Source organism: Macrotis lagotis, chromosome 3 (assembly GCF_037893015.1).
Source record: "Macrotis lagotis isolate mMagLag1 chromosome 3, bilby.v1.9.chrom.fasta, whole genome shotgun sequence".
Taxonomy (NCBI): Eukaryota; Metazoa; Chordata; class Mammalia; order Peramelemorphia; family Peramelidae; genus Macrotis; species Macrotis lagotis.
In genome coordinates, this window is record NC_133660.1 from 85,931,001 (window position 1) to 85,956,698 (window position 25,698).

Here is a 25,698-nt window from a genome sequence, read left to right on the forward strand (position 1 = left end):
GATACAAATAATCCCACTTCATCCAGCAGATGCCCCTCCCCTCATTCCTACCCCCTCTCTAGTCTTGTTTGCCTTCTCCTTTGTCCCAGTATGCCCACATGTTCTACATCCTCAAAGCTCATTGATTCACCCATTCTAATGTTTTGGGTCCCCCCCCCCAGTTTTCATTCTTGATTCCTTTGCCCCCCCCATATACTCATGATCACCTTTTCCTAGACATACTCCCCACTAGTTTTTTGTGAAACTGTTCTCAGTCTCCTTTTGCTGGGCCTTTTTCCAAGTTATTGAGGATATTCCTCAAGACTGTTGGACCCTCTTCTCTGTTTTGCTAGGTAATCCTATTAGCTCTAAAGGATTCAATTCCTATCTATTTTCATGCAAAAGATTTTTCAGATCCAATTATCCAGCTGTTTTTCCTGATTTCCATTCTCAAAACTCCCAACTTGCTATCACTGAATATCTGGAATTCTAGTCCTCACTTTTAAAGTCCTTCATAATCTGGCCCCTTCCTACCTTTCTAATCATCTCCCTAGTTGTATTCCTTTGCCTCCAATATATCTGTTATCCAATATACTATATCTATTTTTACATGATTGTTTTATGTTGTTTTTCCAATTAGAGTTGTGAAATGGTACAGGGACTGTTTTTGCCTTTGTTTCCCAGCACTTAAAACATTGCCTAAAACAAAGTAAATGCTTAATAATTATTTGATTTCTTGTGTTTGAGGTTTCAAAAAGTTCTTAGTTTTGGCTTGTCAATGTCATTAAACACTAAACTAAGCTACCAAAGGAAGTTTTGAAAATAATTATTTTTTTCTCAGTGGCCATTTCTCTTATATTGAACCAGAGACAAAACTCAAGGGTTCCCTTCCTGAACAGTGATTTTTCTGTGTTCAAAGATCTGAGATTTCACCAGTGTGGACAATTCCTTTAACTAAATTCCAAACTACAGAAAAACGTTCCTCAAATGTGCAGTGCAATTCCATTGTTGGAAACAAAATTATTATATTGAAACTATTGCATTACTAAAGGGAAATTTTATCTGTCCTGATTATATTCTAGACAAGTAAAATCAAGTATTTCCATTTTGAAAAAAAAAAGATTGTTTTTATATTTAGAAAAGTTCTGACTTAAAAAAATACCACAAATTAAAATACAATATTTTATTTTTCTCACCTAAAAAACAAGCAACCCAGAATTAAGATGTACATAAGCTTCCCAAATTTATCCCTAATAAAACTTTTGAATATTTATACAATTTCTACAGAAACATACAGTGTATCAAAATCTGCATAAATCAAATTTAGAAAATGTGTAGAAATGCATAGTGATATCAACTTACAAAGCAAGGATATGGGAATTATTTCCAAAGCAGCCTAAAGTAGAAAAGTTCTTCCTGCAACAGCTTCTGATGGTTTTGTAAAGTTTGCAGTTGCAGGATACAGAATCATATTCACAAAGTATTAGCTTTTAATGAACCGAACAAAATATCCATTTAGAATACACTTGCACAGTCTGTGCCACCTTTCTTATGCCAATGCATAGTTAGCACGATCATAATCTACTTAACATGGAAAATGGAATCATTTTTCATAAAACAAGCAATGAAAGTACCCACAGACCTTAGTTTACTCCCAGCAAGCTTCCCTTAGATTTGTATTTAGAATTTATATAAAACATTCTTACAAGGGAATGGAAGTTGAAATGCTTTAAGATCCCCAATCAGTAGCAAAATATGATAGAAGATGGATTTATAAATAGGTATGCTGTTTGGGATATTTAACATTAGTCAACCTTCAAAATTCAGGCAATCTCAAAATTAGCTAATGGTAAAAATCAACACTAATTTTTTAAAGCTCTGAAGTTTTTTTTTTTTTGTCAGTGGTTTCTATAGCCCTTTCACTAAGTATTAGCATGCTCAGTAAAAAATCCAATTTGCTTTTTACTTTGAATCTTATTTGTCATTTGTATTTTTGGATAATGGAGTTTTTAGAAGTAAAATCCCACCAATTTTAGTATTAGCTAGTCTCAAAATTAGGGAGTAAGGAAGGAATAAAAACATCTAAAATAAAAGTACCTTTATTATGGGAAAAAATTAGCAAAGACCATTACCTAAAGAAGTTTAGAATTTGAAAAAATACTAACAAACTTAATGTCCAAGTATAGTAGAATGTTTGCTGAATTTGTTTTTATGTGGCTGATATTTTAATGATTATCATCTTGAATATTTATATTTTTTTAGAAAGTTGTTTATTCAAGTGAATTTCATCTAAAACAAAGATTTAAATAGTTAGATCATTCTTGGCTCCATAAGTAAGTTGTATAGTTTTTTAGTTTATGATATATAGCAATTGTATAAGGCTTGATCTAACAAGTACTTGAAAATTATAGCTATAATTCTGAAGGACCTTTTGAAGACTTCATCATTTTTTTTTTTTTGGAAGATTCAATTCTGAGTAATGTTAATAGTTTTTTTAAACACCTGGAGCTCCAGGCATACCAAACCCCAAATGTCATTCAAGAAAAATTTTCTGTTAATAGCTTTTTTTTCCCCCCTATTTTAGGGTTTGACGGTGACACACAGGTTCTAGCAATGCCAGCAGATAAGAAATTTAATGCCACAAAATCTTGACACACCACAAAGTATCCTTGGGTGGTCTGTGCCTTCCATTAAAATAAGCTACATAACATTCAAAAGTTGGTTGAAAATGGTAGCACATAAGTTTCTGGGTGGAAAAAGTTATCTTTAAATAGTTGACAGTTCCAACATAACCATACTATAAATTTCCTCAGATGCTCTTGAAAAATGTACTGAGAAATGAAAGAGGCACTAAATGTGTTGAAATTCACCTTTCCAAAAAAGCAGCATGATTGTGGAGGAAGGCCACCCTGGCTAATAACCTGTGGCAGTGCTGGAAAAAGATGTAAAATTAAATTAAGATACAAGAGGTTGATCATCACCAAGTGATACATTAAAGTTTGGTTACTCCAACCCTTTTTCAAGTGTGTTTTTAAAACAACAACAAAACAAAACAACAAAAAACTGCCTTCAGACCCCTGAGTGTAATCCCAAAGAAGGTAACAAACAAGGCCTCCATCTCTGCCCTAATCTGCAGAGTCAAGAGGTGCACAGATTACCAACGTTGTCTTCAAACAAACAAACACAAAGATGTAAACATCTATAAAGTTTTAAGGTAAAGCAGTTTTGTAAACAGTAACTGCAGATGATAATGCTATCTTCCGATCACAGTTCATCTAAGTCCTTCAAACATCAGGAGGTTCCAGGTTTGGAGCTGTACAAAGTGAGGAGCTGCAGCAGGTTTCAGGCTATTTTCAGTCCTGTACAATGAATGTGTCAGTAGGTAGATTATTAGTTTTTTATTCTTTCTAAACGTTAAGGATGTTGTTCATTTCCCATTTTTGCGTGGATTTATTGGAGTCACAGTCAGAAAGAAACACTTGGTGCAGAACTGGTGAGCGGTCTAAGCACTTTCCTGAAGGAATGTGGGTAAATCTGTGTAGATTCTGGGGAGAAAAGCAATTAAGAAATTTACATTTAGATTTGGTGAGTCAAACATTATAATGGCCAGGGTGTATTTCTATGTCTGTATCTCTATAGTCTATAGCTTTGCTAGTTCCCTCAGTGACTAATGTCCTGTGTTTAAAATTACCTTCCTTCAGGGTCAGCTAGGTGGAGTAGTGGATACAGCACCGGCCCTGGAGTCAGGAGGACCTGAGTTCAAATGGGGCCTCAGACATTTAATAAATACCTAGCTGTGTGACCTTGGGCAAGTCACTTAACCCCACTGCCTTGCAAAAAACAAAACAAAAAACCCCCAAATTACCTTCCTTCTACACTATATATTTACATATATAAACATACATCATGTATATCTTAGATGATAGCTATTGTAGATATATATGTTTATATAGATCTAGCTATATGTATGGACATGTATGAATAAATACACAGAAGGTCATCTCAGAGGGCAAGGTGCTAGGAGTTGAGAACATGGGGAAAGACTTATAGGATGTGAGATATGACTGAGTCTTAAAGGATGCCTTCAGAAAGGTTAAGGGGTCTCAATCCTAAAGAAGGCAATGCAGAAGAAGATTCAAATTACTGAAAAATTGTGTTCATTTACCATGCCAGTGAGGTTAAGCTTAAGATTCTGCAAGGTAACACTAAAAGTTCAAAAAAGACAACTATAGGATTCCAAGCAAATAGGCAGTTAGGAAAAAGTCTGCCAATTTTATCCTTACACTCAGAGTAATAAGATATAACTGGCAAATTTGTGTATATCTATGTGGGGGGTGGGGTAGGATCCCCTAGGTGGCACAGAAGATAGAGTGCTGCCCTTGAAGTCAGGAGGATGGGAGTTCGAATTCTGCCTCAGACACTTGACTCTTACTAGTTGTGTGACCTTGGTTAAATCACTTAACCCTGATTGTCCTGCATCCATCTCCAGACATCTTCATATCTGGTCAGTGGACCCAAATCTGGTGACTTAGTACAGCATCCCCTTCACTTAAACCTAATTCAAGTGAGTGTCATGGCATCACCTCCTTGATATCCTGATCTTCAGGAACGAAGGACAAATATCATCATCATCACCATCATCATCATTGTGTGTGTGTGTGTGTGTGTGTGTGTGTGTGTAGGTGACCAACAGACTTAAGGGATTAGATCTTATGAGAGAGAGAAGAACAATGGACAGAGGTTTGCAATACCATATAGGAGGCAGCAACAAAAAACATTCTAGAGAATAGAAAAGATTAGGCTGTTTGATGAGGCTTTACAAATAGCTGAGGAAAGAAAAAAAGGGAAAATTACAATGCAGAATTTCAGAGAATAGCAAGTAAAGAGAAGGTTTGCTTAAATGAGCAATGCAAAGAAATAGAAGGAGTAGAATGGAAAAGACGAGATCTCTTCAAGAAAATTATAGAAGATCTCAAGGGAATGTATCAAAAATGTGCAATGAAAAAGACAAAAAATGGTAGGGACTTAATAAGCAGAAAGAGTAAGAAGAGGTGGCATGACTATATAGAACTATACAAGAAAACTTTAAAAAAATTTTTTATTTAAGGCAATGGGGGTTAAATGCCTTGTCCAAGATCACAAAGCTAGGCAATTGTCTGAGGCCAGATTTGAACTCAGGTCCTCTTGATTCCTGGGCTGGTAACCCTATTCCCTGTGCCACCTAGCAGCTCCTACAAAAAAAAAACTTAACATCACCAATAACATCCTAGAGAATGAAGTCAAGTGGGCCTTAGGAAACCTTGCTAACAAGACTAGTGGAGGTGATCAACTTCTAGCTGAGCTTATTTAAAAACTTAAAAGATGATGCTATTAAAAGTGCTGTCCTCAATATGCCAGGAAAATTTGAAAATACAGCAGTGGCCACCGAATTGGAAAAGATCAATTTGTGTCCTGTCCAAAAGAAGGGCAATGCCAAGGAATGATCAAATTAACAATTACATTCATTTCATCTACTGCCAACAAAGTTATAAAGATTCTGCAAGTGAGGGTTCGGCAATATGTGAACCAAGAATTACCCAAAGAGTAGGCTGGCCAAAGAGGTAGAGGAAATAGAAACCATGTTACTAATATTTGCTGGATTATGGAAAAAGCAAGGGAGTTCCAGAAAAACAAAACAAATAAAAAACAAAACAGATTTTTTTTGCTTCACTGACTACATTCAAGCCTTTGACTGGATGGATCATGACAAATTATGGCAAGTCCTCCAAGAGATGGGAGCACCAGATCATCTTACTAGACTCCTGAGGAATCTATATGTGGATCAAGAAGCCACAGTTAGAACCAGATATGAAACAAGTGACTGTTAAGACTGGGAAAGGAATATGGCAAGGCTATATATGGTCACCTTATTTAACTTACGTTCACAGAACACCATGTGCAATGTCCCACTGGATGAATCCAAAGCTAGGATTAAGTTTGCTGGGAGAAATAATCAACAATCGTATACATGCAGACAATATCAGTCTGATGGCAGAAAGTAGAGAATTAAAGAAGCCTCTTAATGAGGGTGAACAACAGTGTAAAAGTTGGTTTCAAGCTTAACATTTAAAAAAATACAAAAAACATAAGCCAAATTCTTGGCAATTGCTCCCAGCAGTTCCTGGCAAATAGAAGTAGAAATGGAAGCAGTGTCATATTTTATATTCTCAAGCTCAAAGATCACTGCAGACAGTGGCCTGTGCCTATGAAATTACAAGATGCTACTCTGAGGAAGGAAAGCTAAGGCAACAAGCCAGCATACATATAAAAAGTAGAGACACAACCACCTTGCCAACAAAGGTTCATATAGTCAAAGCTAGGGTAGGTATAGCTGTAAGAAAAAGCCAGATGCTGTAGAATTGATGCTTTCAAATTGGGGAGGTCGAGAGAAGACTTTACAGAGTCCATTGCATAGCAAAGAGATAAAATCTATTGATACTTAAATTAATTCAGTTTATTCCCTGGGGGAGGTCAAATCCTAGAAGTTGAAATATTTTGGCCACATAATGAGAAGATTATTGAAAAGGATCCTAATTGTGGGAAAGATTAAAGACAAAAGGAAAGTAGGGTGAGATGAATAGTGTCATAGAAACAATGAACTTGGACAGACTTTGAGAGTTAGCAGAGGATAAAAGGGTTTGGCTTCATGGAGTCATGAAGAGGTGGACAACAAATGATGACATTAATTCTTAATAAATAAAAACATTACATATCAAAAAGCAAACACTTTAAAAATTCCCTTTTGTTTGTCTCTGAATGTTTGTTTGTTTCCATTCTACTTCTATCTAATGAGGTGGATTGAGTTTAGCTATTTGGTTCATGAACTTTTTTAGAGTAAGGGGAAAACACATTTAAACACCTTATATAAGTTTCATGGGTTTTCTTATTGACTTTACTGCCTTTATTGTTTGTCTTCTATGCTTACCTTTTCTTTTTTTTTTTAGGTTTTTTTTTTGCAAGGCAAATGGGGTTAAGTGGCTTGCCCAAGGCCACACAGCTAGGTAATTATTAAGTGTCTGAGACCGGATTTGAACCCAGGTACTCCTGACTCCAGGGCAAGTGCTTTATCCACTGCATCACCTAGCCACCCCTATGCTTACCTTTTCTTGCTGTTATTCCATACTTTTCTCTGAAACAAAAATGCATCTTTCTTACATGTTTGCTCTGCATTATCATTTTCATGTTTTGCCAAATATAATCACAAACTGTCACAAAATTGGGAAAATGTATGTACTCATTACTACCATAATATGGTCATTTGTGAAAGATGTCAATTCAAATTTCCATGTATAAGTCAAAGAGTGAGGTTTTAAAAGCAAATGAATGAATGTTTATACAACAGATCTAGCAGATGAGTAAATGAAGCCTTAGTGTTTGTCCTTACTTGGAAGATTTCTCATCTGGTTGCTCCATAACAAACTATATTAGCAAGTTAGTCTTAAAGAGTTATATACAAATATTTTAAAGTGTTGGGGGGTGACAATTAGCCAAAGGACTTTGAGTATTCAAAATCTAAAAACCAGCAGTATCACCTATAACAGAATCAATCGTCCAACCAAGAATGGATATCTAACCTTCACATAAGAAGCAAGGTAACTGGTTGCTTTTCTCCTATTGGAATAAGAAGATAACTAGGAGACAAAAGGTAAAACAAAACGGACAAAGCTCCTAGTGACAAATTCCTAACTTCTATCCCCACCTGCTGGAAGATGGGAAGCATAAGCCGAGTGTGTGAGTGCATGCATGTGAGTGTGAACATTCTATCGCAAAGAAAAAAAATATCCCCAAAACAACAAAAACCCCCATTTCCTGATAATTATTACTCCATTCTTTTTTTTCTAAAATCCCAACTACAAGATAATGATTCTTGTAGATACGTAAAAAGTGGGAATGGAATTCTAATGGGAATGATGCTCTCAACAAATGGGACAAGATCATGTTAGGCACTAAGTAACTGGCTAAAGTTTTGGAAAGTCAATATAAATGGATAATTAAAGGAAAATGGTGGCATGTTTTTAACTCACAGACTGGAGAATGAGGTTTGCGGGCTAGTTAAATATGGTAACAAAATGAAACAAAATTTTAAAATAAATTCTGCAAAACAGTGATATTAGAATATTAAATAATTAAGGGAATGAAATTAAGAAAAAGCTGTTTGCTTTAAGAAGATGAAATGTGAAATACCTTGAAGTATTGCCATTCATTATATTCATTTAGACTACAATGTGTAATCATTATTTTGGATCCATCATGTCCTCTTGTCAAACACTGGTCATACTGCATGAGTTGATTTGCTTCATTAATTCTGAAAAGCTAATAGCAAAGAAAGAAAGATGTTGAAACCTTCCTAGTTCCCTCCACTCCACCCCTTTTTTATTTCCTAAATTTGATTTTGATTTCCTAAATTCGGGAATTTATGAGGGAAGATCAGAAGCCACCTATAACCTCCTAAGGCTCATAGAATTTAAGGGATTTGCCTTCAGTCACTTAGCTAATTAAACATCAAGTAGGATTTAAATTCAGGTCTTCTTCTGCAAGATTTGGAAGAATGAGACCTGTGGCTCAAATTCTACCTGTGATATTTCATGGGTAAGTCTTTATTCATCTGTAAAATGAAGAGATCACACTAGCTGATGTCTAAGGTTTTAGTTCTAATTCATGATCTTATGCTATCATTCTTAATAATAATAACAATGACAATTCATATTTATAAAGTGCTTTATGTATATTGTTTCATTTTATTTTCTTAATAGTCTACTATGCCATGCTACTATATGACAACAATTTTTTTTAAATTACCAAAGGAATGTTGAAAACTATCTTTGAATGTTACATAAATAAAAAGGAATGAAATTGTATTCTTATACAAAAAAATTACTAAAGAATTTTTTTTGAAGAATAAAATTCATTTTGACTTTCATGCATGTCCAAGACTACAAGCTGCAAGGAACCAGGGATTATATACTTTTCAAGCACAATACTTAATCAGAGAAGCTGTGTGTGGTGGATAAAATGCTAGCCAAGAGAGGAAGACGAGTTCAATCTTGCTTCTAACACATACTAACTTCACAACCTCTCAACCCTCTAGGCAACTCTCTAAGACCAAACATATAAGCTGAAGAAAAGGTGCTGACTATTCTGGAAATTCCCTTTATCAGCCAAATCACAGTTCTAGTCTCTGTCCTTCATTAGCATTTAAAGGATTATATTTTTCAACCTTTGAAAAATAGAAAAAAGTTACTTATAAGTTATTTATTGTATAAAGAGAGCCTAAATTAAAGTTAGGGACAAGCTGACATGGTGAAAGGAGAATATACTGAGGGAGTCAGAGAATGAATTGTTGGATGGCTATTATGGAAATGTGTTTTGCCTGACTTCACATGCATGAATTGATATATTTCTTGCTTCTCAATGGGTATGGGGTAGAAGGATTAGAAAACAAAATTTTAAAAAATTTGAATTTTTTTAAAAGGTTACTGGAAAATATTTAGTAAAACAAATAAAAATATAATGAAAAAATAATGAATTGTTGGGGGGACAAAGTTAATACCAACTTAGTAGTAGAAATCTACAGTTCTAGAATGGCACATTGTAATAAATGTCAAACTTTAGTCTCTCGTATCTGATAAGTATTAGCACTCTCATGTCTAACAATGTTTGGTTATCACACTTTCATAGATAACTTTTTAATTGCCAAAGATGACCTTTTTAAGTTCGACATAGAGATATGAGTTACCTGATTTCCTCCCATCCTATGACAAGGTCCCAGTTCCACAAAACCACCATTTGCATGTCCCATGCTATCAATGCAATGTGTTGTTTCAACACCTCTGATCTGGAAAAGAAAGATGCCATGTTAATATTAAGCTTTCTTGACTCTTTTACAAGGAATTCAGAGCCTTTATGTTTAAAAACTACTGTAGTAAACCCAGTTTACAGACAGAAGCTTGGAGATGCCCATGACAAGAAAGCAAGTTCTAGGGAAACAAAATGGTGACTCAAGTTTTCCAGTGGAGTCCAGTTTGCAAAGTTGAAAGTTAGAACATATATACATAAGACCAGAGATTTAGAGCTGGGCAGATTTTGAGAGGTCAACCTTCCTCATTTAAGAGAATTGTCTATCTGTCCAGGTTCTCACTTGGTAATAGATGGCAGAGCCAAGATTTGAACTTGGGTCTTCCCGACTCCTGGCCCCAAATTCTATCTACTTTGTGACCTCTAGTACTTGTAAAGGGGGACAGAGAAGAGGACATTTATTATGGAAAGTTTCAGAACCATTAGAATAACAGCTATAATATTATATTAAACACCTTCATACAATTACTTTGTTAATCAAATCTTGTGATTTAGCTGTAACTGAAATTGTTGTTGTACACTCATTTCGGGTGTATTCAAGTCTTTGTGACCTCATGGCAAAGATATTGGAGTAGTTTGACATTTTCTACTTCAGCATATTTTTCAGCTGAAGGAACAGGCAGGTTAAGTGACTTGCCCAAGGTCTCACAGCTTGTAAATGTCAGAGAGCAGATTTGAATTTAGGAAAATGAGTCTTCTTGTCTCCAAGCCTAGACTAGCCACTGTATCACCTAGCTGCACATAACTGAAAAAAGATTGACTAAAAGAGGTGTTTTATTAAGGCCTTTAAAAAAAAGTCATAGGAATTTCTTCATGGCCTCTTTTCTCCCTCTCAGAAACAGACCCTCCCTTAAAGAAAAAAACTGAAAAAAAATAAAACCCCAATTCTATACAACATTCAACCCCTTTAGTCTCCCTCCTCCCACCAATCTGCAAATAACTAGGCCATTATTTTTAAGTTTTCTAAGACCATTCATAGTTTCCCAATGATTAAGAATTAGGAATCTTTTTAGGGATGTTTTTGTTTAATTTTTGTAGTTTTAATGTATATTATTCATTTGGTTTTAACCTATTTTGCTTTGCATCAGTTCATACAAATCTTCCCAGTATTTGAATGAATTGCTCAAATTCATCATTTGTAACTTCACAATTAGTATTTCATTATGCTAACAGACAATATTTTTATCCTGATTCTTTGCTACCCCCAAAAAAGTGCCACTATGAACATTTGGACATATATGTGAACCTTTAATTTTTCTTTCTTTGAACTTCAGAAGGGACATGACCAATAATGGGATTGCTGGATTAAAGAGTACAACTCCAAACTGTTTATTCAGAATGATTGTACCAATTCACTGTATTAATTTTCCTGTCTTTCTAACAATGTCTTATTTTTTTTATCATCCTTCCCACTTTGCAGAGTGTAAAGTGAAACAGCAGAATTTTTAAAATTTGTATTTCTCTTATAATTCCTGAGTTGGAGCCTATTTTTACATGGTCTTAAATAGTTTGAAATTCTATGGGGAAACTTGGATTTTTTGACTGCCTATCTAAGCATTCTTGTTCATATATTGGTTACAGTTTCCGATATCTTGGATATCAGATTTAAAAAAAAAAGGCTTAATTTTCCCTGTCTGAACCAAGATAGAAAATCAAGGGCTACAAAATAGCTTGATGCCACTAATGATCAGCCTGGGAGATCTGACCTGTTCATCATCAACCTGGGATGGTTGACCTCCTTAGGTAAACCCATACTTTATTTTCCTCACTCCCTTTGGGGCTTACCATATTGATACTGGACCTAGTGCAGGCACCCAAATGATCTAATCTACTGAGGTTCAAACCCACCAGCTTCAACCTCCCAGGTGGTAGGGATTACTGGTGGCTGCTACCATGCTGTATCAATGACAGTTGATACAAGTCTATTTCCCCACTAGACAGTTTGTCTTCATATTTTATCTGCATTGATTTTGTTTGTGAAAAAGTTTTTATATTTTATGCCACAGAAATTGCCTATTTGTTTTTTTATGATCATCTCTGACTGTTGTTTGGTTAGGATTTCTTCCTCTATTCATACTTGTGAAAGGTAACTCCTATTTTCCTTGAAGGAAAGGGGTGTGTGTGTGTGTGTGTGTGTGTGTGTGTGTGTGTAATGGGATCTTCATATTTAGGTTATAATCCATGATTATTCAAAATATAACATAAGATGCTGGTATAATTTCAGTTTTCTACTTTTTAGGGACTTGTCAAATAGGGAGTAAGTTCTTGGGTTTGTGAAACAATGGGTTACTGTTTTTGATTGTTTCTGGCTCTTGTTTATATAATCAGTTTTACTGTCTTATTTTTTTATTTTTATTTTTTTAGAAAAAGCCAGCACCTAATAGTTTTGTTGATTACTGCCTTATTAAATAATTTAAGTCTGGTAATGCTATGCCTCTCTTCATTTCTACTTATTTCATTGCTCCACTTTAGATTTGAGGCCTTTAGTTCTACAAAATGAATTACTATTTTTAATATAATGTTATTTTATATAAAAACATAGTTGTATATACTATAATGCATAGTAATTATTATATAATTCCATAAAACAGTCCTTTGGTAGTATATAATAATAAGTATAAATTGATTTAGGCAGCATTGAATAGGGTTGACTTTGCAAAGCATGTTCTCCAGGGACTAATTAGTATGTCTTTGATTTATCTAGCTGCTCTCAGGTTATGGAGTACACAGTCCAGGCAACTGGACTTTTTTGTAAGTAGGGGATTAGAGATAGGGACTGCGTGTGCGATTTCATTATTATAGAGAACTCCTGGGTGAGGAAACTTCCTCATCCAAAGCAGGTCAAAAGCCTGCTCTGCAAATTTGTCTTGCTAAAACCTGGTTAATTAATGTGCCTGGGGTCATACCAATATAATGCATCCAAAATGAGGCTTAAACTCAGGTGTAACCACCTTCTGGTCTGGCTCTCTATTCTGCTTCTTTGCCTAGGGTTGCCAATTATGAATACATATGATTATTGAAAGTTCAACATCCCGTATATGTAATTTAGGAAGGGTGTTTACTTTGAAGATTTCTGAATCATCAAAGAAAACCTCAGAGAAGTCAGAAATTTGAGGTTATCCACATCTGAACCAGAAAAGGCAATGCTACATTATCTTGGCTCTGCCCCATATAGGCAAGCGCTTGCCTGGCAGCTCTGGGAAGGAATGGAGATTTTGCAAGAAAACAATAAGAGCCTGCTTCATGTCAACCAATGGAAAGGATGATTTGCTGAAGGACTATGACTAGAAATAAATAAGACAGAATATGTCATTTAGATGACATGACTGTTAGAAACCAAATTTTTATGTTAGCTTTGAACCAAAAGTGGAAAAGTCTAGATTTACTGGAAGGTCCAAGGAGACTTAGACATTTCAATGTGACTCAAAAATAATCAACAAGAGAAAAATAGGTTAGGGTGGGGTTTGATGGGATTATAAAATTAGAGATGAAGAAACTGAGGTAAGAGAGCTTAGGTCACAGAGACAGTAAGCAGTCTCTGTCCAGAAACTAGTGATTTTTAGATAGGGAAAAGGAGAGAGTTATCACCAAGGTTAATGTAGGAAGACTTGAATCATAGCCTAAAGTCTTTGGGACCCACATAGGAAAGTATCTTTCTCTTCTTCAAGGAGGGAGGGGAAGGACAGGACCTAAGGAGAATCAGGTGGGCTTCCCCATAGAAGTTAGTGTGTGTCTGGAGTGGGGGACTTGGGAGCATATATCCAGAATAGGAAGCAGGCTTGGGAACAGAATGATCTGCCTGCTAACTTTGAAATCAAAGTCAACCTCGGCCTTCCTCAGCTACAGACTGAGAGTTTATTTGTTAAGCATTCATCCTAGATAACAGAGTTTAATAAAAGATAAGGGAGTTGGCATGGGGTTCACCTTAAGGGATGCCAGTCCATCGAATGGCTTGGCCAGACTTGTGTTCAATTAGAATCATTAAATTCTACTTTGTGAATCATTTTCTTTATGATTTTCTCTGTTCTTTCTTTTTCTTCCTATTTCCCTCTCTCTCCCTTCTTTGTTCCCTGGCTTCTAAGTTATATTAATTTTTTTAAAAAAATATATCATTTATATAGAGTGGCTTTCAGGTTTTTAAATGTTTTCTTATACTGTGTCCCAAAAGTCTTTGTGTAGTTTGAAGCCAAAACATTTGGGAAACCCTGTATTGTCTCACTTGAACTTCACAGCTAAGTAAGAGCTGTTTTCCTCATTTTAGAGAAGGGGAAGCAGTGGTTTCATGCCCAAGATTACACAACTAGCTAAAGTGTCCGAGGCAGTATTCTGGCCACTATGGCCACCATCATGGTCTATATAACTCTAAACTTGTCTTGGATGAACTAAGGGGAAATGTAATTTTTTCAACAAATTCCCCTGGCCCAGCTTTACAATCTAGAAAGCAGAAATGTAAAGGAAGTCACACCATTTGGGGACTGTGATCCTCTCCCACTTAGGGAAGTGACTTTCAGTTGAAATTTTCTCTTTGACTTAAAATAGAAAAGATGAAGCAAAAAGGATCCATTTTATTTCTCTCTCCCATTCCCCCTAACATTCTAAGAAAACCTGTTTCTAACTAGGTTCCAGAATGGTGCTGTTGGAACCTCTGACGGCCTAATAATTCTCTCTACCTTCTTCCTCCTCCGTAAAGTCCCAAGGTTGAATATGTCTCCCACCCTTTCTGATTCCTTGATACCTGCACTTTCCCTTGGTCTGGTGGTTCCAGCTGTGTGTGAGGTGGATGCCTGGAGTTAGTTCTTTTCTACCATAATAATGTGTAATTCTTATTTTAGCCTCCTTGAATATGCCAGAGAAATAAAAGGGAATGAATAAAACCAAAGGAAAATGCTTTAGTTTACCTAAGTTGAAATCTCTAGAATAATACACATCCTCTCTGAAACAACTGTTTGGTTGGTGTGGTTAAGCAGCTTTTTAAAAAAATTATTAAATCTTTGAGATTTTCAACTTAAAATCTTTATTATAATTGAGAGCTTCCTAGGGACAGGGACCAGGGAAAAGGACAGATGAAAGCTGAAGATGTCAATAAAAGTTAGATTAATAAGAAAAATAATATTCTGGGTCTGATTCAAACCTGTGGGAAATAAGTCTTTAATCTTTCTTAACTCCTCCTTCTTGTTTCATTGAAACCATTGGCCAGTTGATTTTCCTTTTCTAGCAGACAAATCCCATAAAGTGCTGGGTGCTAGAGATCCATGTACGCACTTGGGTTTGTTAGGGCTATGAAGGTGGCCTAGGCTTGGAGCAGTGGAACTAGCCCTAGTTCTAGTGTCAGAGAACTAGATTTTGAGTCCTGGCTCTGTATTTTTAACCTGTGTAACCACAGGTCCTTATTTCACATTCTGGGCCATGAGTTTCTTCATTTCTAAAATGAGAGCGTTGGGTTTGAAGGTCCACCAATTCCAAGTCTAAATGATCCTATCTTCCTGATGAAATCTGTTTCCTAACCCAGCTACAAGTTTGGATCTTAGGCTTGGAACAGAAATCACTCTACCTGCTTTGGTCAATCATGTAGTCCCAGCTTCGTTCCTGACCATCAAATTGGTCAAAGAGCCACCAAAGAAAGCCCTATCCATGACCTTGAATGATATATATATATATATATATATATATATATATATATATATATATATATATATATATATATATATATATATATTCATTCATCCCTCTCTTTTGGGGTCAAAATTTATGTCTCTTCCGGAAAATGATTTTCTTTTTTTTCCAATCCAATTTTTACTTCTGACTTTTGTTTTACCATCACCTTCATTTACAAGTACTTATCCCTCCCCTTGCCTTTCCAATCAAAAGGTATCCCTTGTAAAAGATTTAAAAAAGATGAGAAAAAAAAGTCTGATAGTACATATATTTCATATTTATAATCCTTTGAGAGAATGAAAGTCTATTTTCTCAAAGTGAGTGTTTTCTAAAATTTCCCTATGAAAATACATCTGAAAGAAAAAATATTTTGAATATGTATATATATAAAATTATATATTTATATGAGTATCTCTCTCTCTCTCTCTCTCTCTATATATATATATATATATACATATATATATTTGTCTACATCTATATCTGTTACCAAATAACTGCTAATTTCTTTCAACAGTAATGGCAAGGGTTATAACACCACATATGGCTATACCACATATAAGAAAGGAATCTTTTTCAAAGACAGTGATTTTCTAAAATTTCCCTATCAGTGCATATAATAAAAGAAAAAAAATATTTTGAATACTTATGTATATAAACACAATAATACATTTCCATATATGTATCTATATATGTATACATGTGTTAAATATGTTTATTCTGATATATATGCATGTGTAATCCATAATGACCAAATAACTGCTAGCTCCTTCACTGGTGGCAGGGTCATAATACCATATATGGTTGTCTGGGTAAACAAATTATTAGTGTATATTTTCTCTTCCCTCTAATTCACAAAAGTCTTATTTCCAATGCTTCATCATGATGTGGAAGTGGCCCTTCATTTACAAAGGCCCAGAGGAGCAAAATCTCTGATAGATTCCTTCCATGTGGAAGGGGTTGAGATTATGTCCTGGAAATGGACTGTGTCTGTTTTCCAAGGACTAGCCTGGTTGAGACTGGAGAGGGTAGGCAACTGTGGGCATCCTGAGGATGAATTTTTTTGTCTGTGGAAACACATGGAAAAGTCCCTTGCTCTATCTACAGTTAAAAGGCTCAGGTAATAATAATAATCAGTTTTTGAAACTCTAAAGGGGAGATCTTGGCCCAATGACCCCTAAGTGGACATTTTACAGGAGAAACTGAATTTTGTCAATATTGACTCTCTTGATTTAAGGAGAAGGAAGGGGCAGCTACTAAATGGAAGAAAGACTCACAGGTTCTTTATATGATTTTGGATGATGAGCTCATCAACTCCCATGAATTCAATGATCATCTTTATGCTATGAGTCTTAGATCTATTCATTCAACTCTAACCTCTCTCCTGATGACCAGGTTTGCATCTCCAAATGCCTATTAGATATTTCAAACTGGATGTCCCATAGACATCTTAAATTCAACACGTTCAAAACTGAGCTTATGAGCTTTCTCCCCAAATCTTCCCTTCTTCCTAGCTTCCTGTCTTTCTTTGTATTTGCATGGGCTGGTTCACCACCTTCCCTTAGATACCCAGGCTCACCACCCCTTCCTCAAAAGCTCATTCTGTTGCTCCTTCCACCCCAGATGCCATATTTAATCTGTTGTCAAGTCCTTTTGAGTCTTCTTTCACAACATGTCTCCTCTATGTCTCTTTCTCTCCTCACACTGCTACTATTTTGGGGCAGACCCTCATTACCACAAGCACAGTCTTCTAGTTGTCCTTTCTTTTTACAATCTATCTTCTAGGTATTAAAATGATCCTCAAAGAAATCAAAGTTATTAATAGTCATATTAAAAAATGCTCTAAATCACTACTTAGTAGAGAAATACAAACTAAAACAACTCTGAAATACCATGTCACAACTATCAGATTGGCTAACAAAACAGAAAAAGAAAGTGATAGATGATAAAGGGAAGCAGGAGAAATAGAGCCACTAATGCCTTGTTAGTGGAGTTGTGAACTGGTCTAATATTTCTGGAGAGCAAGTTGGAACTAAGACCAAAGTGACCCAGCAAGACCACTACTAGGCCTGTGTCCCAAGGAGATCAAAGAAAAGGGGAAAGGACTATTTGAACAAAACTTTCTATAGCAGTGAATTCCCCAGGCTAAATACATTCAACTTTCCCAACTGTCCTCCTTGGGCAAAGTATGCTATCTATCATATTTAGGTCAGATTTTGAGTCTTCTCATCACTCTGAACACCCACTTAATAAATTCTAATATAGTCAATATTTCTTTTAAAATGTTCATGAATAGATATGATCTGAACAAAGCAAATTAGATGTTACACTTAGGTTACACCTGGTCTTTTTTTTTTTAAGAACAGTATTACCCTTATTCATAACAATTTCTTTTTTCTTTTCTTCCTTCCTTTCTCTTTTTTTTAAGGTTTTTTTTTATTTTTGCAAGGCAAATGGGGTGAAGTGGCTTGCCCAAGGCCACACAGCTAGGTAATTATTAAGTGTCTGAGGTCAGATTTGAACTCAGGTACTCCTGACTCCAGGGTCAGTGCTCTATCCACTGGGCCACCTAGCTGCCCCTTCTTTCCTTCCTTGAGAGGAGAACCTGGCCAGTTGCAGTTGATGGGAAAGAAAGGGTAAATTCTCCAAACTTTTCCTTCTTTCTCTCCCCTTGGTCAACCACCTCTAAAACCCACATGAGCCCATGTATCTTGAGTCCACATAAACACACTCTGACCACTGAGTCCAAGCTCATACATACCTCTCCCCATTCAACATTCTTGGGTGGCAAGGGATAGTGTGAGGTGATATCATAAGCTATTTCTTCCATGAACCACTTAAAACTTTTGCAGTTGTGATCTTCCCGGAATTTTTTCAGTTCAGATATATCCCCATAGGCTAGTGCTTTTGATTCAGGGCGACTTGCATAGAAGTAGTCTTTGTAGCCATCCCACCAAACTTCCACAACTCTAATGTAGTTCTGTTGAAAAGAAAAATATTTCACAAGGCAACATGTTAAGGTTTTTACTTAGCGTAAAAATCTGTCTGAAATATTTTAGGTCATCTTCAAGTTGCTGTGCTTCTTCATTCTGGACTCTGATCTCACATCCTTGTCCTAGGATGGTGGGCTTCTCTGATTAATGGTGGAGAAGGAAAATGAATGGGGTTAGGTAGTTAACAAGGCTCTGGAGAGAGTACAGAATAAAGTGAACATGGTTTGACCTCCCTGAAAAAGAGGGATAGGAGAGGTTAGTCATCAATCAGGGTAGGGGCCAAGGGGCTTTGGGAAAGTCATTTAACTCTGTGGGCATCTGTTCTCTTATCTGTAAAATGGTTTTTGAGTAGATGATATCCAAGGCCACTTTTGGACAAAGTTAGATGGCACAGTGATTAGTACTGGGTTTGAAGTCATAAAGTCTCACCTTCATGATCAAATCTGGCTTCAGACAAATTAGTTTTAAATTAAGTCTCTTAACCCTGTTTGCCTCAATTTCCTCATTTGTAAAATGAGCCAGAGAAGGAAATGGTAAACTAGTATCTTTGCCAAGGAAACCCCAAATGGGGGGGGCAGTTACAAAGAATTGGACATGACTGAAAAACAACTAAATAAAACATTAAGCTCTAAAAAATCTCTGATTCCATTGTGGGGGCAGGGAGGACAATTTCTGAATAAACAGGATTAAGACTGGAATTAAAAAATTGGATCTATTAACTTACTGTTATTAATTTCTAAGTGAACATAGAGAGCTTTATATATCTTTTTTTGGGGGTTGATAACAAATAATGTTCCTTTATTATTTATTTAAAAGTCTAGGGGTATCTAGGTGGTGCAGTGAATAGAGGACCAGCCCTGGAGTCAGGAGGACCTGAGTTCAAATACGATCTCAGACATTTAATAATGACCTAGTTGTGTGACCTTGGGAAAGTCACTTAACCCCACTGCCTTGCAAAAACCTAAAAAAAAGTCTAGCATTCTGGGTGATAAATAATGCTAAAAATATTTCTCAATTCCTAATACCTCTAATTCTATTTTTAATTTTTCAAGTGACAGGTTACTTCTAGTTTAAACATATTTCACAATTTTGGTAACTATAATAGGTAACATTATCATGCTATCTGCACCCTGATAGTATTTTTTTTTAAATTTAAAAAGATTCTCTGTTTAGCAAACCCAATTTAATGAGTATTTCCATATACAAAGTTATACAGAAAAAGAGGATTGTATAAGAAATTGTGAGTCTATTAGTGCAGTTTACAGTGATCAAGGTCACACAGCAAGGTAATTATTAAGTGTCTGAGGTCAGATTTGAACTCAGGTCCTCCTGACTCCAGGATGAATGTTCTATCCACTGGGCTGACTAGCTACCCCTGTGAGTATAAAGGTGTCTTGTTTGTTTATGATTCATTCTGGTCTTCTTAATACTGAGAAAAATGCTTTGATGATGCTTTTTCTTTTTCTATTTTGGCTAAGCTAGTCCTAAACTTATTCTGCTCCTCTTCCCATCATTAAAAAAAGAACAAAACTCTTATGATAAATACACATAATTAATAAAAACAAATTTTCCCACTGCTTGGATCCAAAGATCTATCTCCACGTGATTCTGTCCCTCTCCATCAAGAGTGGCCGTCATGCTTCATCATCATCTTTCTATCAATTTTAAAGTTGTCACTTCTGAAAAGATTTCACCCCTTTTTATGTTTTAATGACAAGACTCACCTTTAATGTTGGAGATGATCCTAAATAAATTGGTGGTGGGTTTCCTTGCCAACCCGTAAGACGATATATATGTCCAACTCGAGAACAGGGGACAAACAACAATTTTCCACCACACTGCCATATCTACCAAGGAAAGAGAGATGTGGATATGTGTTTTTTTTAAATAAAATAAAACTCCCAAAGCATCAAACATCTCACTGTAAATTATCTGTTTTTGATAACAGCTACAGTACATTATTTACACAATTAAATGTTAAGACATTGTGATTTCCACAACTTATAATAATAATAATGATAATAAAAAGCACCCAAAAGTTGACAAAGCACTTGAGATAAATTATTTTCATATGATCAGATAGCAACACAGAAGGTTGCTGGGAGAGAGCACTTCATTTGCTACCAAAAGGACCCTTTCAAAATACTTGTGTAACCCTAGAAACCTTTCTTCAAAACAGTTTTGCAAACAATCCTAAGAAAAGAAGGCTAAGACAGATGGGAAGCTGGCCTACGGTTGCTGAGCAGTGGCAGAGGTGGAAGAGGAGGGGGCAGAGAGGGCTGGGGGCTGGGGCAGGGACTCCATTTCTGCTGAGGTAATTTGCAGATGGACTTCTTCCAGGCCAGACTGTGATTTAGGAAACCCTGAGTTCAAATTCTAAGTCCCATTCCTTGACCTGTCTGAACCTCCATCTGTAAAATGGAGATGACAGTCCCTGCTCCTTGGGGTCTCCAGGGGGATTGAAGGAGGTATCTGTAAAATGCTTTGACTTCAGGGCTGGGGCTCTATTCACCGTAACACCTAGCTAGCTACTACTATTGGCCAGGAGGGTTGTAGACCTCTCCATGGTAAGGAGCAGAGAGAGTATGGAGGGAGGCCACAGGCAAAGGGGTCAGCTGAAATTGGAAGTATGGCCAGTCAGCACCAACTCAGTAGCGACCTCTTGAATGGGTCTCACTTAGCTGAAGTGGCTTCAGGTTACCTTTCCCTCTTGGAAACAGCTTCAGAGGGGTGATATGTGGTAGGTGTTGATCATCTCTTCCCCTGCCAGGGAGTTCAAAGGACCTTGACTGACCCCCAGACAATCTAAGAGATGCTCACACCTTCCTATTCTCTCCCAGGACTCCAGTTACCTATATGACTGATCCTTCTCAGTCTTCTTTGTTTTTTCTTTTTAACATCACATTTCAGTTATTTAAAGGAATGAATGTAAAACTCAACTATAACATGCTTTTCAAGAATGTAGTCCTTAGGAATGAAAATGAGAGATAATAATAACTGACATTTATATAACACTTTAAATTCCGCAAAACACATTTTCCTACATTACACAATAATAACTGACATTTATATAACACTTTATGTTCTGCAAAATACTTTTTCCTATGTTACACCTCATTTGAGTTAGTAAGACAGGGACTATAGAGTTTTTAATGCCCCTGTGCTACACAGGAAGAAACTAAATACAGTTTCAACATTCCTGGGCTGAATAAAAATCTGTCCTGGCCCATCATCAATGTGTTAATTCTCATATTCCTGGTCTTTCCTCTCCCCAAGCTGAAAGGCTCTGTACATTCTTTGAGTTTCTGGGTACATATTTGCGAAGTTAGGTCCCTGGTTCTTATGGTCTTTTATTTATTTATTTTTTAAATTTGCTTTGGCCAATCTCCTCTGAAGGAGTATTACTCTCTGATTGCTATTCTCTATGGGTGGGTACCCCCAAGAATTGGGTCAGTGCTCCACCCTCTTTTCTCCCTCATGGTGATCTCATCAGTTCCTGTGGATTCACTGACCGATAGAGCTGTGGACCTGGAGTCATGAAGACCTGAGACCAAATACAAATTCAGACACTAGCAGTATGATCCTGATCAAGGGACTTATCTGCCTCAGTTTCCCCATCTGTAAAATGGGTATAATAGAAACTTATCTCCCAAGGATGTTGTGAAGATCAAATGAAACATGTGTGAAGTGCTTTGCAAATCCTCAAGTTCTAAATAAAGTTCTCTAAATAAATGCCATGATCATTGTTGTTATTGTCATTCCCTAAGTGAATCTGCCCACCCAGTCCTCATCTTTCTCCCGAGCTTCAATTCCACACACTTCTGGTGGATGGTTTCACTTGGGCGTCCTGGGGCATCTCAACAGGTCCAAAATGTATCTCACTTTTCCAAGTAAATATAGCTTCCTTCAACTTTCCCCCATCTATCAAGGGCATCACCCTTCCAGCTCCACAGGTTTGTGTCCTGGGAGTCATTCTAAACTCTCCATTCTCCCTCTTCCCTCTCCTGCTCTCCAGTCCCTTGTCAAGTTTTCAGATTCTACTTTCTCAACAGGTTTTATTTCCATTCCCTTTAACATAATAAAATATGAGTTTTCATCACTTATAGCCAGGACTATAGAAATAGCTTTCTAATCAATCTCCTTGCTTTAGGAGTCTATTAAGTCTTGGAGCAGTGGCCAAAGTGATATTTCTTAGAATGCATCTCTGATCATGTTGCTCCCTTTGCTACAGAAATGCCAATGACTCCCATTGTCTTTAGGACTACTGCATATTTCTCTTGCATCTACCTATCTATGAACATTTTGTACCCACATATATATAAAAGCATATAAAAGCTCCCTGAGGAAAGGGACTGCCTCATTTTTGTACTGATATGTATAGGGTATTATAAAATGCTTGCTGATTGATTCACCTGTGGGGAAGGGCAGTTTGAACAAGACACCATCCCAGGGAACTTCCTCTAAAGCAACATCTGGCTCTGGCTCTCAAGTATATGACAGCAACTTTAAAACATTAAAAAAAAAATCTTTAGTCTTAAAAAGCAATCTGGACTCTAACGATTACAGTGGTAGGAAGGGAGTCAACAAGAACGTATTTAAGAACCTTCCATGTATTGGGCATTGTGATAAGCTCTGAGAATCCCAAGAAAAGCAAAACTGTTCTTATAGAGCTCACATTAGAATAGGGAAGATGACATGGAAGCATCTAGTTCCATACTGGATATAGAGAAAGTAGATGATGAACAGAAGCCAGTATGATCAAATGAGATGATATTGGTAAAGTGTTTTATAAACCTGTGTGAACTATCATCATCATTATTATTTTTTTAGTGCAGAGAAAGTTTCTTTAGAGCAGGTTCATATTCATTAATTGTCCCCTTTTCAGGGTCAGTCAATAAATATTTATTAAACTCCTCAGTGAGATAAGACATTTAATAACAGGCAAATTTTTTAAAAGTTTAAATCCTGCCTAAGATGAATTTTTGATTCTCAAATATTCAATTGAACTTGTAATCTCATTGTTGTGGGTAATCACTCCAACAATGCAGGTCACATCCTATCTTCGTCTGTCCATCCTGTGACTGGCCCTGGCTGTCCTACAGGAGATTTTTCTTGACTTTGTGAAGATACCAAGGAAAGCACATGGGCTATCCATCAGTTATTCTTGGCTCTTGTCATATCACTCAGACCATCTTATTTCTTCATGCCCCCCAAAACTAATAAATATTCATTTTGGTTATGCTCTTTAATTTAAATACACACACACACACACACACACACACACACACACACACACAAACACACTCTTAAATCCTGTCTTTTATGTGCTTGCAAAGGGAAGCATCCAGAATACACTCTCTCTTGTCTGACTCTTGAAATCTGTAGCATTCTGCTAGGCTTTACTGGATCCCTACAGTTATTAAAGTCTTTTTCTTAAAGTCATTTTGTATTATTTTGTGAATGATTATCTGGGAACATGCTGGGTCCCCTTAGTAGAACCTAAGCTTTTTTTTTAAGGATGAGGACTATTTCTTTTTGTTGTTGTAGCACAGGTAATCAGAACAATTCCTGAATGATTTGGTGGGTCCCATTATCATTTGGTGAACTGAATGACCCATCAAATGAATCAGGGGTACTCAGGGGAACCTCCAATTTATTTGGTAGGTCTTTGGGTTCATGTAATGAGATTGAGCAGAGGTTCTTTTTTTTTTTCTTTGCAAGGTAATGGGGTTAAGTGGCTTGCCCAAGGCCACAGAGCTAGGTAATTATTAAGTATCTGAGGCCGAATTTGAACTCAGTTCCCCCTGACTCCAGGGCTGGTGCTCTATCCACTGCACCACCTAGCTGCCCCCTGGGCAGAGGTTCTTAATCTTCTTTTGTATCGTGGATCTCTTCTTGTCTAGATAAGTCAATGTACTCCTCAGAATGTTTTTTAATTGCATAAAATAAAATATATGAAATTGCAAAGGAAACAAGTTATACAGAACTATATTTATCAAAATTAAAAAAATTCCTTTATTCTCTGAATCATCTTTTACATCTTTGTATTCCTAGTAGCACAGTACCTTTTTGCTGATCATGAATACAGTTAATAATTGAAAAATAAAAAAAAAGCCAAATTTTAAATAAAGTTTGTTCAACTTCTGAAAGTCATACAAGTCTGGACCACCTTAATAAAGGTTTAACCACCTGTTAAAAATGAAATCTTTACCTTGTAAGAAATCTCAAAGTTCTCACCACCCCAGATCTGAAGACCTGGATCGTAGAGACCCAATTCAAAGAAGAAATCTCGTTCAATGGCAAACAATCCACCAGCCATGGCTGGGGACCTAAGAAAACAACATAATAAAATAACTATTAAATCTAAACTTAAAGAAAAACCACCTGAAAGCTAACCCCCTCTTGCCGCCCAATCAAACAGTCAAATGATTGAGAGAAGATCAAACTGATGACCAAACAATAAGAAATTATTTAGCCTATGTAAAATAATCTGTTTGGGTTTACCCCAACTCATTGAATGTCCTGAGGTTTGTGGGTTTATTTATTTATTTTGGTTAATTTGTTTTTTTTCCCCCCATTTATAAACTACAGGCTTGGCTTGCTCATTCAAAGGAGCCTCCATCCCTGCCCAGGTTTCCACTGCCAATCCTGGGGGATCCAATAGGCTGAAAATGAAGCTGGCCTCAGCTGAATAAGAAGTATTCACTGTTCCCACTCCTAGGCAGCTGGGTGGTGGTGCTGTCGGCTCTGCTAACTGCTCTCACGGCGATTCCTCTGACTTATTCTGGGAAGAAGGAAACCACTACCTACCAGCAGTGGCCTGCCATTTTTTAATTTAATAGTTCAGGGACTTGACAAATGAGAGGAGGGTGTAAATCTCTGGAGGATGGCAGCAGAATAGCTGCAGTCTGTACATCTGCAGTGGCCGCTGGTAACCCGATGCCTCCACTGGCACATGAAACCTCATTAGGAATGGAACAGTAATTCTATTAAGAAAGGAAAATCTTATAAGGCACAAGCTGTTCTAGTCTTCAGTTTGTCCTGAGAATACATTACCAAAATATCTCGCCGTCCTCCAATGACATAGGTTTTTGCTTCTTAAAATTATTCTCCCAACTGTGTCTTTTGGAGTGGCAAAAATATCTCAGCAGATATTTAATCTGGAGAATCATGGGATGGT

General features: G+C 36.5%; 1 protein-coding gene across 2 annotated transcripts in view; it reads right to left on the reverse strand.

Moving 5' to 3' along the window:
• Positions 1-1,147: 1,147 nt before the first annotated feature.
• GALNT7 (polypeptide N-acetylgalactosaminyltransferase 7) overlaps positions 1,148-25,698 on the reverse strand; it is a 195,089-nt gene continuing 170,538 nt past the window's right edge. For both annotated transcript variants that reach the window (XM_074228963.1, XM_074228964.1), the window contains exons 7-12: positions 24,730-24,847; positions 20,243-20,365; positions 18,287-18,505; positions 9,755-9,853; positions 8,203-8,331; positions 1,148-3,524 (exon numbers count right to left, since the gene is read on the reverse strand). In XM_074228963.1, the coding sequence (XP_074085064.1) occupies positions 3,387-3,524; positions 8,203-8,331; positions 9,755-9,853; positions 18,287-18,505; positions 20,243-20,365; positions 24,730-24,847 (826 nt within the window). In that variant the 3' untranslated portion in view covers positions 1,148-3,386. The remainder of the gene's footprint in view (positions 3,525-8,202; positions 8,332-9,754; positions 9,854-18,286; positions 18,506-20,242; positions 20,366-24,729; positions 24,848-25,698) is intronic.